The 18,502-nt window shown below is 35.1% G+C and overlaps 1 protein-coding gene across 4 annotated transcripts in view; it reads right to left on the reverse strand.

Annotated features, from left to right (window-relative positions):
- Positions 1-18,502, reverse strand: part of LOC100749681 (hemicentin-1) — a 431,443-nt gene that overhangs the window by 60,880 nt on the left and 352,061 nt on the right. For all 4 annotated transcript variants that reach the window (XM_033320792.1, XM_024367725.2, XM_033320790.1 and 1 more), the window contains exons 7-9: positions 14,777-14,927; positions 9,723-9,834; positions 3,979-4,157 (exon numbers count right to left, since the gene is read on the reverse strand). In XM_033320792.1, the coding sequence (XP_033176683.1) occupies positions 3,979-4,157; positions 9,723-9,834; positions 14,777-14,927 (442 nt within the window). The remainder of the gene's footprint in view (positions 1-3,978; positions 4,158-9,722; positions 9,835-14,776; positions 14,928-18,502) is intronic.

Raw genomic sequence — 18,502 nt, forward strand, 5'->3', positions numbered from 1 at the left:
ATATTGAAGTATTTTTACAACGTGCTCGCTTTCTTTAGACAGAAGTTTACTTGAAAGGAAATTTTCAGTTCCTCTTCAAAAGAATATTTTCCGCCTTTTATCTTTTTAAATGCAGGATTAGAAGAAACTATGCAAGTTGCTATATTCAGTTATTCAGTCTCATAGAAAATATACAAATAATAAAAAATTAAATCCCCTTCCATTTAACGCAATCACTGATACTGACACACACACGTTGCGCCGTCTTAATTACCCAAGATTTAATTATTACACGTTCGGTAATAACCAAAGATGCAATTGTTAGGTTTTTCTTTTCGTACGTTTTATCAAGACGATTTAAAGATAAAAACAAAATAGTAAACAATGAGATTGAAACAAACATCGCTAGTCAAGCTATCCAACTTTTGAAACAATCAATTTCAATAATAACTAACGCGTAAAATTTTTTTCGTCCAACAATTGCCCCCTAAAATTCTTTCGAGCAATTTAATGAAAAAAAAAAAAAAAATAGAGAATGAAATGAATATCTTTATTGTTTTTGAGAAAATTTCTTATAATACTTTATTTGGATCGCTTTATATTCACGCTTCAAAGTGAAAGGATTAAAGTATAATACAAAATGGTAATCGTGTATTTTCCAATACTTCTCTTGTACGTTTTAAATTTATGTTTTGACGTTTTTCCCAAGTTGGTCATATTATATTCAGCCGACAGAAATGTAGAGCTATAAGTATCACAATACATCAATTGCGCTACCACTAGTTTAGATAACTTGAATTATATGAACATTTTCTCGTGTGACTTTTGTCGAAACCGCTTCATCCTGCGGCTTTTAGATATTCCACGGTATCGGAACACTGGTCGAATTCGAAACTCTGCTGGAGCTATTCTATTTCCATGGTTTCTATTCCGAAAGGAAGTTTGCGTCCTGTGTATTTCGCTCCGCAGCTTGATAGATGTTTAAAGTTGTTTAATTTTGTCGCTTTGTTCCTTTTTAATTGGTGTGTAGTTTATTTTTGAGGACAAAAGTATAATTCAGTGATAAAACTTCCAAATAATGTAGTTACACGAAGTTTTCAACTTTCTTGATGGCAATTGTAGGAAAAAGAATGTTCTGTTGCGGCAGGAACAAGTAATCAAATTGAAATTTAATCTTTTGCTTTTTATTTCCTTAATTTTTAACGAATATCAATTATCACTTATATTATTTTTAATCATCAATGAACAATTTTTAAATATTGATACTACGACGTTAAATTTAAACTACGATTAAATTTGTATTATATTAAAAATCTAATATTTTCATTTTAAAGAATTTATTAAATAAATAAATATGAATTATTCTGAAAGACAGATTTTTTTATGACATATTTGCACCTTGCAAAGGCTATAATAATACTTAAATCGTGCCTCCTGGCAATTTGATCAGTTTGATAAATGGAGCTGTCCACGATCTGGCATAAAGGAACCCGAAATTCTAAATGGCACACCGACGATACCTAAATCTTCTGATGGAAATTCGTTTTAAAAATTGTAGGCTGAGGGAGAATCAGCTCGTTTGATTCGGATCGAAATCATTCATTTTAATGGATTAACCTATCTACTTCACGCACACGTTCCTTTTCCACAGCCCTAATATCTGAAATTTCTACCATCCAAGACTTGGTTTAAGTTGATAAATGTAGTTATCCTTGAATATATTCGATTTCAAAATTCAATATGAGAAGCAAAGGTACGAGAATAAACATAAGAAAATTATTGAAAATTACGGCGAAAACTATATTTTATTTGCATAATATTCAAACGCGAGTCTCCGGTTTTGCTTTTAAACGTTGCGTTTTTGCGAAATTATTCAGGAATCCTGATAAATTATCCAGCAAATTAATCGTTTCCTACATTTCTATATTATATCTGCATATTTTCAGCTATAAGAGCGCTATGAAATAACAAAATATAAAGCAACAGTAATAAAAATATACAAGAAAAACGATTTTATTTTTCCAATGATTTATGAATCGAGCTAATTACAATAACAAAGACAGAATCGATTTGATTCTCATAATGCGGTAGGCCGTAAAAACCCTAACTATCAGATTTCTGTGGAATCCTATTTTAGCAAATATTACGTTCAAAGTTAGCAATTCTCGATTGGCTTTTGATAACGAGAATAAAACGATTTGATAAAACTTACGAACGTAAGTGCGCTTCTATTGAATTCTCGGAATTTCGTAATTGTAACGACCGAAGATAGAATCGATCGGTTTTTGATAACGAAATTAGTCATAAAACGATTAACGCCTGTGCCGATTTGACGATTCGATGAACCGTGTAATTGCTGGGCCATCGGCTAATTAAGATACCCGCTTCATTATTCATAGCGTGCACGGTTCGATTTTCATTTATCCGGTTAAATAAGTGACGATAACTACTAGCCTGTCAGTTTCTGCAATTAACTTCATATTTTCAAGTATCTCGCCTGATATTCAAAAACTTTGGCTTTAATCGGTCGACACGTTGTAAAATCGTGGTAATACGTATAGATACGCGACGATAATGTCAAACAAATAGCATTGGGCTGCGTCGCGTTCGACTATCCTTTTTACTCGCGTTGATTTACACTCGACGAATAAATAATTGCCGAACGATTTATCGTTGGTTCGAGTTGGCCGGGCAGCCAGAAGGAAATTAGTCCTTGTAATGAAGATAAGTGCAAAATGCATGGCCATGCCGAGAACGACAAAATGGCCGGACAAATCGATACCAGACCAGGATATTTCTTTCTCTCCACACGTTTCTTTTCTTCGTTATCGTTCACGTATTTTTTTTTTTTTTTTTAGAAAATCGAAAAAATTATTTGGCGACAAATGATCTTTCATTGGATTCGCGGTCGTTGAATTTATTTGCGATACGGTCTGGTAGATCCGGAAGATTTATAGAATAATAGGAATACAAGGTTTACGCGATATTGACAAAACATCTGTTACTTTAAGAACTCGAATATTTCAGTTAATCCTTTTAACGATACGATGTTTCTTAGGCTACATAAAGATTCCTTATTTTTTATAAATTATTCACAATTTCTTATCTCCTCGCAAAGAAAATAGATAAAGAATTCTCTGAAGATAAACATATTTATCGAAGATATGGTTTATATAAAATTAATCGGATAGTGTACTTTTCAGAAAAATGTAGATTCTGTTGATCTTCCCTGTCTTCTTTGAAACTCTAATTAAGTAAGTTATCGTACGTAATTACGTCAATTATCACGTCAACGGAATTGTGTTGGCGGTTCCGGTATGAAATTATAAAACCTTAATAAACGTTTTTGTGTTTCACGATCGGATGGTGTGGCGTGAAGAAAAAGTTTACAAATAGAAAGCTGGACAGATTATGTTCGGAAATAAAAATGCAGGCATTACGTATGTCCTGGCATTGGTTTTAAGCGGCGTTCCAGAGAATTTATGGACGCATAAATATCGTTTACCGGAATAAAACGCGATAAATTGTCGTAATGTGAAACGGAACGGAACTGTTTCTCCGTGTATCTTTTCTTCCCATCGATGATATCGATTTTATTTTCTCCTGGACCTATCGTATTTTTCTCTGGATTATTAAAAACAGATATTTTAATAGGGATTTGATCTTAGGTATGAATATGCATGGAATCTGTGTGGTTAAATATTTGCAGATCTGGCTGCGCGATGATTCGAAAATTTACTATTAAATGAAAATTTATTAAATTGATATTTTTTAAATAACTCGTCGATAGACATTACCCTTTAGATTTAAGCATTAAATTCAACTAGAATCAAACACGCGATAAACACTTATTAAACGCGACATAGTACCACGCCAGAAAAATTTACTTATAATTCTCAATGAGAATTCGTTGTAAAATTCATCCAAATAAAAAAAAAAAGGAAAAACAACGTCGATCATTCAGTGAAAATAGTATTCATTGATTTTCACGATACTTACATAGAACCGAGACCTGTACAATGTCCTCTGACGTTGATGAACCAATGTTATTTTCTAGTACACATTTGTAAGAGCCCATGTCACTGGGGGTCGCATTTTTCACGGTAAGAGCCGTTTGTTCCGTGATACCACCCTCGTAGTGGTCGTCGGTTAGAACCAGTTCCTTATCGTCTCGATACCTGAACAAGTAAATAAAACACGTTCTGTAAAGAAAGATACGTAAAAAGAAGGGAAAGGAAAGTAATTCTTTCTGCGATTGATTTCATACAAAATTTATAGTATTTCTTCTTGCACGCTATTTTATATCATCTGCTTATTATTTTCCTCCGTTCTTAAAATCCAGATGAAAAACGAACTATTAAAAAGAACGTTCTCCATTTCTAACGTAAATACAACAATTTTGTTGAAAATTCCATGCGTTTTCCGATAATCGTTGGAACCGAAAACGCAAATAAAACAAAATTAAACATGAAAAAACGAATAAATTCGGAACAAATCTAAATTGGATCCTACAGCGACCAGAAATCAACCAACCGAAACGAGAGTCTCAGCAAATCAGATTTTCAATATTTTCGAAACATTACAACTACAGCAGAACCAGTTTGCAGTGTGAAAAACATCACCCACGATGAAACCTGGAATGGTCTGCATTTCGAACGAACGCCAGTTTACAGTTACTGGAAAGTGTTAAACACGTGTTCCCTTTTATCCTATTCCACCGCGTACGCAACAGTTACGCTACGATTTTTTAATATCCAACATGTCAGTACGTTCGCAAGTATTTACACGATGAAAATTTCTCATAAAAATCGCTTTACAATCGTCGCGAAAATAATCCTCTCCCTTTTTGTCTCTTTTTTATCGCACCAGCAATTCGTACGCTGTTAACGAGCAATTTTTACCAGTGAAACTGTATCGCAGCCTGTCTCAATGATAACCGGGTATCCATGATCGATGTCGAGCGTAAAGTAGCCATCGAACAGATGACTCTTAATCAACGCTCGTCGTTCTCTCGTAATTATCGTGTTTTCGGTAGTAATCGCGTTTCATGTATTTTTATTGCGCCACACGGTAGCAATTTCTTACCGGAATATTTCTCTCGTATAGCCGACACCTGGAATTGAAACTCTCTCCCTCCCCTCTTTCTCTCTTTCTCTCTGTCTCTGTCTCGTGAACTCGTGCGCGTGCACACGCGCCATTACATGCATCAGCGTGAAATATGGTTTTTAGGTTGCGCCCACAGAAAAATATAATAAATCATCCCGATAAATTCGCGCCTTTTTATTTTGACGTTTCGAATGCCGCTGTCGAGCCTGCTACGCTGGATACTTTAAATCCTTTCAGTTCCGATACCTTCAGTGTTGCACACTATGCGTTATCGAACACGAGACGCGAAGCTCGAGTTTCTAAATATTTGATAGTCTGTGGAATTTTAGCGTATGTATATACGCCAGTAGCTGTTTTCCAGGAGAATCAATATGATTGCTTTTTATACATTGACGGTGAATTTCGTTTTTACACTGCATGGTCGTGCAAATTTTTCGGTAACCTTTTCTGCTATATCTGCGAAAAATATTGGTAAAATATTGGTCGAAATTGAGAGACTGTTGAACATTGATTATGAAATGTCGTTTCCTCGAATGCAACTTTAACCATATGCGGTTGATTTTCTCGAAGACCAACGAATCTTTTCAATTTATTTCGTCATATATAGTGGCGAACAAAATAAAGTTTATAAATTAAGAAGCGTAAAAGGACAATATAATTTTGCAAAATGGATTCATATTAATTGGATGAGAGCAACGAATAAATATGATGTCTGTTACCAATACGGTAAAAAGAGTTTTTCGTACAGAAGGTATACAAATTCGTAGTGTATCAATCTTAAATTTTCTTTTATTCGCCACTATAAAATCACCCTGTACCCCATAACAAGTACCATGAATTACGGGCACTGTATCTATAGAACATTTCCTCGAAGTTTTCTTAAGTCCTCTTAGCAGGAAAATTCCACGGTATCGAGGCATTAATTGCTTGGCAATAACTTGGAAGATCGATGTGCCGCGGCGTTGCAAAAAATTTGCAATTCAGAATATTCATTTTCGATTCGCTAATTAACGCTCTGTGAGAAAATTGATCAGCACGATGGTCGTTCTCGAGGTGTTGGAAAACTACCATCGACCTGGGCAAAGTCTTCGTCGTTTTGTGCATTAACCCTTTGAAATCCAATATCGGTAGGTATACACGGTCGATAAACGGTTGTACGAGTTCGCCGCTTCGAGATCGGTAAAAGAATTTCACCACGGTACGCGAACCGAGTAACAATCGTGGCTCGAATGTTTATTTCAAGATCTTAATCCCTTTCTTTCGATTCGATAGTTTTTCGAAAGGATTCTATGTCTTATAGCTTTCGTAAAATTGTTATTCGAAATGCCACGAAAGAGAAGATTATTAGTTCGTCGTCCTGCAATATTTGACGAAATATAAGAATTATTAAAAGATTATGATAGTTTTTATAGCTTTATTGTTGGTAGAATTTATTTCGAACGTGTTTCGTCAATTACTATAATCACAGATACCTTCAGATACTGTAATAAATACAGAAGTTATTTACTTCTGTATTTATTAATAAACTTTAAGGTGTAAGAGTTTCTCGTAATAAACAATTTCACTCGAGAAATAAATCATTCGTGTTTATATGGTTTATATGGTATATTCCTTTTCTCGATTTTTAGTAATAAATGTATATAGTAAGAGATACAGATTTATGCGACGAAATCTTTCTCATTAGAAATATAAACGACTGGAGATGTTAATAAATCAATTTGAAATATTATTTCGTCACCAGAAAATTTCTATTTCATACTATATATATATATCTTACTTTATTATAGTCTGTTATTTGAGCCACCCAGGAGGTATATTAAAAATTTGAAGGTAAATGGAAAAATTCATAAGAAGTAGAATATTAATCAATTTAGCTTCCGACAAATTCATTCATCAATCTTCTATCAAACAACGAGACAGAACAGTGAATAATTACGACAAAATTATAAAAATCCTACGGAAAGCTGTGACATCACCTGGGCCATCTAGCACGATAATTTACCAATTAATCCCATAAAATATCATTTGTTTTATTATCAAAGTTATTACTTCCGCAGCAAAGTATTTCTTACTACTGGTAGCTTGTAACTCGTGATTTCTATGATCTCGCGGATAATATAACATTTTTTTTTTTTTAATTCAGTTGAGTAAAAGGACCTTAATTTCATTAAGAACACCAGTTACCGTAACGTTACGCAAACGAAATGATACAGCAAAGAAACCAGAAAGTAAAGTTTCACGACAAAGTACTCAAATAGCCCATACTAATCATATTTTTATGCAAACTAGATTTTACCCCTTTATTCCAACCCGAAGACAGAATTTTTGCCCGCGTCTAGATACTTCGATCATCTGTGTAGCACATCCACGGTATACCTTTCAAGGCAAAGCTTAAAACCGCGCCCATAAAACGGCTCTTGGCTGCTCTCTATAATATTACATTAAGTCGATAAAGAATCTGTATCGTCGCGGGCCAAGTTCAATCCAATCTTCGCCGTCCGAGGATTAACTTCCAGTTACTTCCGTCCTCTTTTATAACACAGTTAGCCGTGGTTGGGCGAAACGCTATAAACTCGCGCGAGCCGTCAATAAACTCTACAGAGCAGTTTTGTAGAGAAAACCGAGAACGCTGGATTCCCATGGAAGGAGAGAATGCTGCTCGATCGAGGTGCCTCTTAACGCTTCTTAGGATAACGCGTTTAACCATCGTTTAATGCGTTCCGTGGAACGCCATTATTGGCGACCGATGAGCAGAATATAGAACGATGGTGTTTTGGTGTTTCGTACGAAGGGAGGAAAGAACGAGCTTTTGATGAGCGGCAAGGGTTTCTGTGATAAAGGAAAAAGCAGAGACGGGACGTTATAAGAGAGAAATTACACGATAAGGAAGAGATATATGTATTATAAAAGGAAATATAAGTAGACAGGTAGCGGAAGTAGGTATCAATAAAGTCTAATGTCTCTTTGATCAATAATATTCTGCTGGCGTTAAGTACGTGTCGAATCGAACTGAGAATCGGACGTGTACGAATTATACCGCGAAATTGTTTTGTGAGAAAGGAAAATACGATTTTGTTGGAAGAGGAAAAATTACGGTGTCTTTGATTGATTAAATTTGTTTCAATTTTGTCTTAGTTTGATTTAATTGAGAAACCAAAGAAATTAGTTAAACAGTAATATTGAAAAATGGAGGCAAAACAAATATAGAGAAATTTCATTGGTATCGGTAGTATTCAGTGCAACGATATTTAATCAAAAATAAAGGTATTTAATGTTTATAGGTAAAAGAGGAAAGGAATAATTACGAAAAAAAGAAGGAAATTATTCTGTTACAACGAATCGATATATCGCATATTTGCGTGGAACTGATGTACTCTTGAACATATTGAGAATATTTGCGATGGCTTTTAAAAGGGAACGTACGGGTCAGAGTTGAAAAGTATTGCTTTTTGGGATACTTTCGCGATTTATGTTTCGCGTTTCATACGTAGAATTTTTTTATACTCGAATATGCTTGTAGTTTTATCATTTGCTCTTATACGGGCGCTTTCTGTGACAAAGTAAGAACTAAATGTTCGTTAAACTATTTTTCAAACTTCGATTGTGAACAACTAACTAATAAATAAATAACACGCGAACAGAAAAGATAAAAATAAAAGCCTCGTCTTTTATAGGTAGGAACAATGAATTATAAAGAGTTAACAAAAGACAGTAGAGTAATAAAAAAATTTCAATATACTTCCGAGCCAATTACTCTATTCACGGCAAGAGTTACAGCGTAATTCAATACACGTTCAACGTCAAACAATTTACCTTACTTTTAACAACAGCATTCTATCATAATTTCTTGGTAAATTGCCTGTCCGCAATTTTCTCTCTCCTTTTTTTTCGGCGATTTATTTATCTATTTCCTTTTTCTACAAAGAACGCTAGATCGATCTTGTGAAAAGGTACTATAAAACGACTAAACTTCCCCGTGGTAGTTCGGAAGTAGGAAGCTTGATAAACGAGCAAAATCGTTCACGAGAAAGAGAGAACGTGTCAACATCTGAAGAATGAAAAACATAGATTTACGTGATTCAGAGAACCACGTGGTAAAGACAGGCAACATAAATTTCTGATTTTCTTCCTCTTTCCCCCCTATTTTTATTCAATTTACGTTTCAGCGCGTTTTATCAATTCCTATTACGACTACGATAGTACACCATAAACCTCGTACAAGGCTATACACGGGCTATACAGGCTACAAGTTGATTCGAGCGAAATAACGCGCGTTCAAACTAATTCGCGCGCTAAACGGCGGATTAAGAGCAATAAATGTATTCCTGTTTTCTTTTTAATAGCTCCCGCATTGGTAAATTCAACGGATTATACACACTCGCGTATATAAATGCGAGCAATCTATTATTCGAAAGCACCGAGATTTCTTTTGAACTTCATATATCGTCTTTATAGAACGCTGGAAATATCGACGTCGTTGTTTTGGACATTTTTAGAGACATAAATAAAATTAGAGGTTAATCGTTAATACTTAATAGGCATTAGTTATTAATTGTTAATGGTAGATTTAATAAAAGAAGAATTAATATTTTTAGCAAATATCGAGGAAAGTTAAAAATGAATTCCGATATATTTACCATGCTGTTTTTAACAGAGTGGCCGGGTTCGCTTCGTAGTCGCAGAATACTATAAAATCTTCAGTTTCGTTCACAGTGATGTTCTCTGGTTTAATTGTTACTATAGGTGGATCTGCAACAGACAAATTATTCTTTATGTTAAACGCGTACATATGCTAATTTATAAAATAAATATGGAGAAGAGCCCGCTAACATTTTCACTGATAACGTTTGTATCTTACTTTTGAGTAGTCGTGGCTGTTTCGTTCACTTGTATCGTGCCGTTCTTTAATCAGAACACGGAGATAATTCAATTAAAAGCGTCCCTGTGAAAATGTGGAAACTCTCGTCACGAAGATGAAAGAGCGGCGTTGAGAGGATCTTATCTCGCCAAGGTTTTATGCCGAAGCACGTGTTCACGTAAAAAGAGAAAAGTGAAAAATATGACGTCACGGAACACGTAGCCAAATTGAAGGATATATAGCTGCAAAGGGAAAGGCGTGAATCGCGAAATTTACTATCCCGTTTATAACGGGTGCAACGAGAATATAATGATTCGATCGATTTTACACGGGTCCACTGCATTTTCGAGGAAACATCAAAGTAGAAATATATTTTCGAGGAGAGAAGGGAGTTTATTTGAAAATATCGAATCAATGCTAATAAAAGATCCAAAATTTCTCTAAGATTCAAAATATCTAAAAAAATCCAAGAATAATGTCGTAAAAAATTTTAACGAACAAACAGGTAAAAGACCTACAATTGCAAAATTTGTAAAATAAAATTAAATACTTTGGAGGTTGAAGCGAAAGAAAAATATCATAGAAAATTTGCAATAATTTCAATCGTCCTTTCGAAAAACCAATATCTGCGCTAAACACTTTTTACTCTTCTCGGTAAATGGATGTCATAAATCCACGAAATTTCCAACTCTTACTCTCATAGTACCTGCATGGTATTAAAATAACGCACTTTAGCAATGTACAGGCACAAAGGTTATCGCAGAGTTGGTATCGTGCAGGCTGTAGAATTGGGAAATCCACGCGTCCGCCATCCGAGAATACGTAGCCGCGAGGCGTCTGGAATTAAAATAACGCGTGTGCCCGGAGAGAAGTCCTAGGAAGCGGAAGGTGCAGCCTCGTCCGCGTTCCGAGATATGTTTAAACGCGACGGCACAAAATACCCGGCATAAAACAAAACCCCCGTAAGTACGTAGTCGCGAAAGTGGCCTGTCTAAAGGGGAAGAGAAGCTGGAAACGCGCCAGGACCGCGCGAGTTTCACGTTTCCAATCCGTGGATAGTTTTCCTGCTGGCTACGAAAACGAAACTTTTCCCTTTCCACCTATTCCGCCAGACCTAAATGGAAACACCAACCAGACGCTAGGCTATCCGTCTTGTCCTCCTCGTGTCGTTATGACGGAATCTTTTCGTCGTCTGGTTCGTGTAATCGAAAGATACTAAACGCTAGTCTGTTAGATGAAAGCATCGTTTGAATAATTATTAGATTTCATATATAAACAGGATTAATCCTTTTACAGCGTAATAAAATGCCAGAGAACAGGGAATGAACGATTTGGAAAATAATTATTTCTTTATCCAGAAGTTTTTTTGCATTTCTGATATGACAAATAAAAAAATATATACGCCTCGTTTCTCTCATTGTGTCTAAGGTATAGGTCTGTTATGTGAGCCTTACTGAAGAGTCCATACTAGCAGATCTTGGACGAAACACTCACTTTCTCTCTTCGTATATACGCCTCGTTGGCAAGTATTAGGAAAGTTACGAAAATTTTAGCGAACTTGAAGAATCATTAGGAAACTATCAAATGTTTCGAGAACTATCATTTCGAATTTTATATCGGACTCACGTATCGAATCTCGCTTAGTTAGGTATAACGAAAAACAATTCTCTTCTTGTCTATATCCGTTTTAAGGATAGAAACGTTGATCTGTAAATAGAGAGAGGTGGTAGAAAAGGAGGAAGATGCTTTTATAACGATATGTTAAACTCGATAGAAAAACAAATTTACTAGGCTTACGAAACGTTTTAATATACATATAAAAACATGTAAAGGCTTCGTAGAGAAGTTTCGAGCGCAACACTAGTTCGTTTTGCTTTTTCCCCTGTGAAATTACGAGACCGCCAGTCGAATGAGCATCGAACGATCTAATTCGATTTAATTGAATCTACGATTATACCCTTTGTGCGAGAGCGAAAAAGCAAATTGGAGATGGTGCGATAAAACAGGAATATATACATGAACAACCGTGACCTGTGAAGTGTAACTTAATTTCAGGCCGACTATATTGGACGTTGATCAAACACCGCGAAAAAGTCTACTTCAGCCGCCATTTTCACCCCCGAAAGAACGTCGGGATCATTCTGTGCCTTTATTCCTCCGGATCGGTACAGTTAAATTACGGGCGATTCTTTACGATCCTTTTTGCGAACTAACTGTTCTCCGACCGGTAAAATTTCGTTCTAATCGTGCTTTCAGCGTTTAGTACCTTTCCAGAGACAAACGTACGAGAATAGTAATTTTATCGATGGGCTCGGATGACAATGGCCACGAGCACTGTTTCGACGAGAAACGCGTACGATAGCGATTTTTTCTTTTTTCTTTCTCAGTTTGCCTGATCTCGTGATCATCTCAATTCGGTTTAATTTCGTTTTAGCTTTTTAACTGACAGACTAATATCAGGCTATAAACTCTTATGCATTTAGGCGAAATTTTGAAGATGCAAGGATACATAGAACGCGTGTGTTACGTAAAACTATTGTAAACATCTATTGTAGGATACTACTCGTTTTAATTTTTAGTAGATAAAATAAAATTTTATCGAAGCTCTATTTCTTTAATTTCGTTTCGGAAAATATGAACTCGTCTAAAAATCCACACTCGTTGTTGTTCTGTAGCAACATATACTTATTTCATTATCTTTTTTATGTATTTTACATCTTTCTATATTACACCGTAAACGTACGATGAAAATTAATTTTGATATTGACTTTCGTGTCTCATTGCGTGTTTAATTATTGTTTATTCATATTTTTGGAGATCAATGAATGTTAAGAATGTTTAGTGGATTGAACTGAATTTTTATCATTTTTATAATAAATTTCAGTTACTACGAGCCCTCAAATTCATTGTTTCGTACTTTTGCTACGCTCAGTAGACGTAGGATTCTGGAAACTATGCAAAATTGTTTTGCAGCGGCTACCTTTCCATCCCAGAAATAACGTTTGTTTGTTCAACAACAACAATCCTCTCCTTGGTCTTCCAACTTACTTTTTAGTTGTTTTAATATATACCACAGTTCCACAACTACGTAAGGTTATTTACCACGTTGTATTTCCATTCTAAAATTAACATTCCCTTGTTCAACATTTCTCGAACTTTATTCTCTAGTCGTTTTAATATCATATATGCTTCTCGTCTGTACGTAAAATTACTGTACCTGCATTTTAAAAATGATCTTTGTCTTTTTCCTATTATCATCAACAAATCCAACGTTAAATCCAATGTGGCTGATTATATTAAAAAGTTTTTTTTCAAAATTATTATCGAAAGAGTTTTTATGAAATAATTATATATGTAACTTTTTTCCTTATAATAAATTTATTGGATAAATATTTCAATAATTTTACAACACATAGAATAAGAATAAGAAGAGTTTTGTTAGATAATTCTATACATAATTTCAAAATGAAGAACTTTACGTAGAGCAATATTTTTGAAGTTATCCTGTGCTGAAATAATTGTAGTCGATAAATTTTACTAATAATATGCAACTTCAATATGAAAGTTAAAAAATCTCTTCCAATTCCTTTCCAAACAAAACATTCTAATTTCTTCAACTACGTAATTCCTATTATCGAACATAGCTGGAAGCCATTTCTCCTTGTTCCAAAAGCGCGACGATTCCGGATATAAATACTCGTCCGCGACATGGTGCAAATATCATAAATTCTGGACAAAAGGGAAGATGCATCGTTATCTTGCTCGCAGCTCGTTACTGCAATTTAATTGCGTTCAAAAGGGCGGGGAGCGGGTGAGATTAAACAGCAGGGGAATATTTCGCGACCGAAGACACATTTAGCTTTCTTGCAGAAGGCTTTCTTAACAGCTTGATGAGTCATAAAAATATTGAAATCAAATTTTGTTTTGAAAAACTACGCGATTATGTATTACTTTTTCTCAAATAGTTATTTGTCATGTAATGATTATCTTTTTTCGGATAGAATTTTTTTTAGAATATTTATTTCATCTGTCTTTTTTTCGTGACAAGCGGTGGACATTTTAAGGCCAAAAAGAACCGAAAATGGGGAAAGAAGGTTATTAGATTTTAAATATATCGCAACCCCTTGACTTCGGTAAGAGGTTCGGAGCTACGTATAATTCGATCATTCCTGTATTCGTTTATTATAATTACATATATCCGGTTTTAATAGCGCACTACGCGTGACCCATATTTTTCCGCTTCAGTCGTTAAAAGACTTAAACGTTTATTGCAATCTATAATCGCCTTTTAATGGCCACTAGCGTGCGTTAACTATTTGTGATTTCATTACTAATGGGGGTGACAGAGTGCCAGCCATTAAGTAATCTCTATCCCTGTGCACAGGCTTGCAATTTAACACGCGTAATTCACACCCATTTGGATATATATACAAGATTTAGACGTATAAATGAGGACACCCTAAAACGAGCATTCGCATTGAAACATTCAAAAGGTAAAATAAGAAACAAATTACCGAAAGATTACATCGCAAACAGTCTTAAGACGTTTCAAGTATTACGTTCTCAATTTTCTTCGTGTTCTCAAGAAACACGTAAAAACTTATAGAACACGCGTTAAAAAGAGGACTTTACACTTTTATACGGTGCCGTATCGCATTCCTTTTATAAATACTTAAACTGTTTCCTTCTTTGAGAGACTCGATAGAGAAAGGCGAAGCATAAAAATCGTTGGACGAGCACTTTATGCGTCCACGACGAGGCAAGCAAAGGGAAAGGAGAGTTCGTTATGGCGGTAAGCAGGGACGGATACGTCAAGAATTATGGTTCACTTACATAAAACTTCGATGGTTATCGATTCTATCATCGGTTTCATGTCTTCAGAACGTGTAACTGAGTTCTCAGCGTAACACTTGAACGTTCTTCCGTTGTCGTACACGGATGCCGTAAAAGCCAGAGAACTTGTGGTCTGCAGCGTGCCATCCCTCTGCGAACATAGAAAGCGAAAAAGATATATTAAGTCGTCGATAGCATCATCTGTTAACGGAAAAGCTGTCGACAGGGATCATATCTCTGGATGTTATGCCGTAACTTGCAACTTTACTTTCGCTATTCAACGAGATCTTTCGCGAGCCGTAGTGAACAATGAGTCGATCGATTCTTTGAGCCACATTAACGATACACGTGCGGAAAATCGTATGAAAGAAATGGAACACGATAGAAGATCTATGGGAATAAAATTAAAGCTGTACTCGTTGCTGCACCATCGTACTGATGCAACACAATTTAATTTCACTGATTTCTCGTTGTCTTTGTATACCTATGCGTCGACGTACAATGCACAAATAATCGGATTTTTCATTATTCGATTGGAAATATAAGCAGATTTCATGGGAGAATCTTTATGCTACTTTTTCTTTTCGAAAGCATTTGTTTTGATATTCTTGAAGCGATAGAAAATATACTTCGTCTTAAGAATACTTATTATATACGTATGAGTAAAATAAAAAATTTGTCTTGTATTTTCGATCTAATAATCGTAAACTTAACTATTGAGATACGTATAATTATGTGTGCTAGAATAGATTAGCTGCGTGTTAATGATACATGTATGTGAATATGAATGTGCCAAAGTATGTGTGTACGCGAAAACAAGGGAACGTGAACTGTTCAGTTAGTTAACAGTCTGGTATGGAAGAAGGTGAGACAAAGAAAGTGCTGAGACGCGTGTGTATCCATGAATATCCTTGAAATTGTTTATCAAATAAATATATAATAATTTTAATATAGATTCTAAGTGTAAACTTAGTGTTCCTATACCATTATTTCGGCAATTAAGATCCAAAATTATCAACATTAACAAAATATCGTCAATTTCTAGCCAGCAGGAAGAATATTTATTAAATTTTAAGTAAATGCCAAAGAATCGATTCTTTCAGCCGAAATATGTTGCTCTAAATCAATTTCAGTCACCAGAATCTTAAATATAACCAATTTAATAACCTTTGGCTATTCAAAAATTCAATAATGATATAACTTCGGTTCTCTCTCTTCCTTTTTTTATGAACAAGGAAAAACCCGAAAGAAAAGAGGATTAATACCACGTTTATACCTGTACCGTCCAACGAATTCATCAGCTTATAAAATTCCACGATCTATCGTAGAACGACAACGTTATTGAATTTTTCTTCCTGGCATCGTCGTTTAATTTAAATAGTGACATCCCCTGCGAGCGTTGAGCAAGGACAACGTCATTGAAAATCCTGCGACCATTTCCCCCGAACGTATTTTTCAGTGTGTTGTTCACGAGTCATCGTGTACATGTGTTCGTTCCTCCGCGATACGGAACCGTAATAACGAGAAAAATGGCAGAAAGTAAAAATAAGAAAAAGACCTGTCCTCCACGATTGCAGTGTGACGTTCGTAAAATTTCTCTTTGATATTTTGCGCTCGTAATTATTTCGCGAACAATCGTGTTTGCTGTTCCAAGAGAATCGTGAAAACGATGAATATTGGATTTAGTAGAGACTTTTTGTGATAATCCTATATAAATTTTGATACAGTGTCTTTTGCGAGAATAACGAAATCGATAGATTGCTATTGGAAATGTTTAGTCTGCTTGTTTTTGCAAGATTCGATAAATGTCTCGTAACTAGCTCATTCTGAGACAAATGATAATTTTTAATCGATCGTAAAGCGCGTTATATAAATATTGTGGAAGCTAAAATTATCATAAAATAAAAATCAGGAAATATTCAAGTTTAAAATAATTAGCCGCTAGAAATTGATAAATTTAAATATATTATCATTTTAGTATATAAAATCACTTTATAAAAATTGTTTCCATCTTCTAAGATACAATCATTTATGACAGAAAATAGTTTATAACAAACTAACTATAATTTTTAACTCGTTCATTTTTATTCATTCTGCAAACTCTTGAACTTTCTTTTGATAAATTAATTTTCTATTGTTGGACTCATTTTAAGAGCATTAAAAGTATACTAATGGCTATTGATTCACCCTATGTACGAGGAGTATTTATCCTAATCGATCGTAATGGAAGGCAGACCGAACGACCGAGTCTTATCGTTTCTTTGATAACATGTTGGTATGCTGATATCGTGAAAATGCAAGAACACAAAATAATAAAAGTAAAACATGACGAACTGATACGAATGTTGTTACCTCGTAGAATCAATAATGCAAGTTTTCAAGTGGGTGGCGCCGTGGTGTAGGTGCAGGCGCGGTTTAATTCAATTACCAGTTACAGTTAATTAAAATTTACTCCTAGTTTATAACAACGATCAAGAATCTCCCGTCGCAACTGTAACGCTCGTTATAAAGAAGCTTTTTGCTCTCGTTTCTTGACGATTTTTTTAAACGCCAACAGCATCTTAGAGGGTTTTCTCTTTTTAGCAGAAGAACTGTTGCCTGAATTACTTAAAGAAGAATATTACCGAGTCTGGCAACCGATTAATTACTCGAGCAAAACAAATACAAAGGAGAACTAACTAAAATAACAATGACGGTTTGTATAGAACGAATAAAGCAGAAATATGGTTTAATTAAATTTAATTTTAAATGGTCAAACTTTAACAAATATGAAATTCTTCAAAATCTTTAGCTCAGTATATGGAAGCAGAAAAAGATCTGCTATTTTATCAAGGTGAAAAGAACGTTTTACTTTTCAACTTGGCAACTCAAAAGAACATAACACGATCTGTATAATGGTTTATCACGTTCTAATTCATGACACGACCTGTCATGCATCTTCCGAACTCATGAATCGCCGAAACTAACATTTCGTATTTCGAATCCATCATTTCTTTTCATAACATCAACGAAACTGTATCTCGATGAACCAACGGGGCCATTTGGTTGTCGATATTCCATGAATATTCCAGAGAATATAATTAAAAATGTAAAGTCTCGATAAAAAAAATTATATTACTCGCGATATTATAGAAAACTCTGTATTTCCCATTTTTTTTATATATCTTTCTATATTATGTTGCTTCTGTGCAATCTTGCATTTTCAAACTTCCTATAAATGGATAAAAATTAATTATAATATTTTCGATTTAGAAATTTGCATTACCGAAACGCGAAGCAAAATGATTAGGTGAAAGTTGAAAAGGAGAAATATCTGCTACTTCTCCGCTGTTCAACGCGTTTATATTCACTGTAAGTTCGAGAAGACGAATTGCTCGCACCTTCTGTTCCATAAATTCAGATAGGTCGAAGACGGGAAGAAGGACGAAACGGATCGAAGCTGTCCAAGCGGATCCGCTTAATCTCGCATACACGTCGCGGCTCGTTTGCATCGGCGAGCATTTGCGGCATGTAATTGCTCGGCCCTATGTAAATTCTGTCTGTTGCCACGTATACCGCCGCCGTACGACTCGATCGTTACGTCACCGGTGCCATAATCAGCTACTCCGTAAACGATGCTAATTATGATACCACGACGCGACGCGACGCGTACGTGGCTGCACGCGAAACGATGACCGTTAGATATCTAAATCTATATAATTGCGATAACATAATCCCTAGCTCTCT

The sequence above is a fragment of the Bombus impatiens genome, unplaced genomic scaffold (assembly GCF_000188095.3).
Source record: "Bombus impatiens unplaced genomic scaffold, BIMP_2.2 scf_0349, whole genome shotgun sequence".
NCBI lineage: Eukaryota > Metazoa > Arthropoda > Insecta > Hymenoptera > Apidae > Bombus > Bombus impatiens.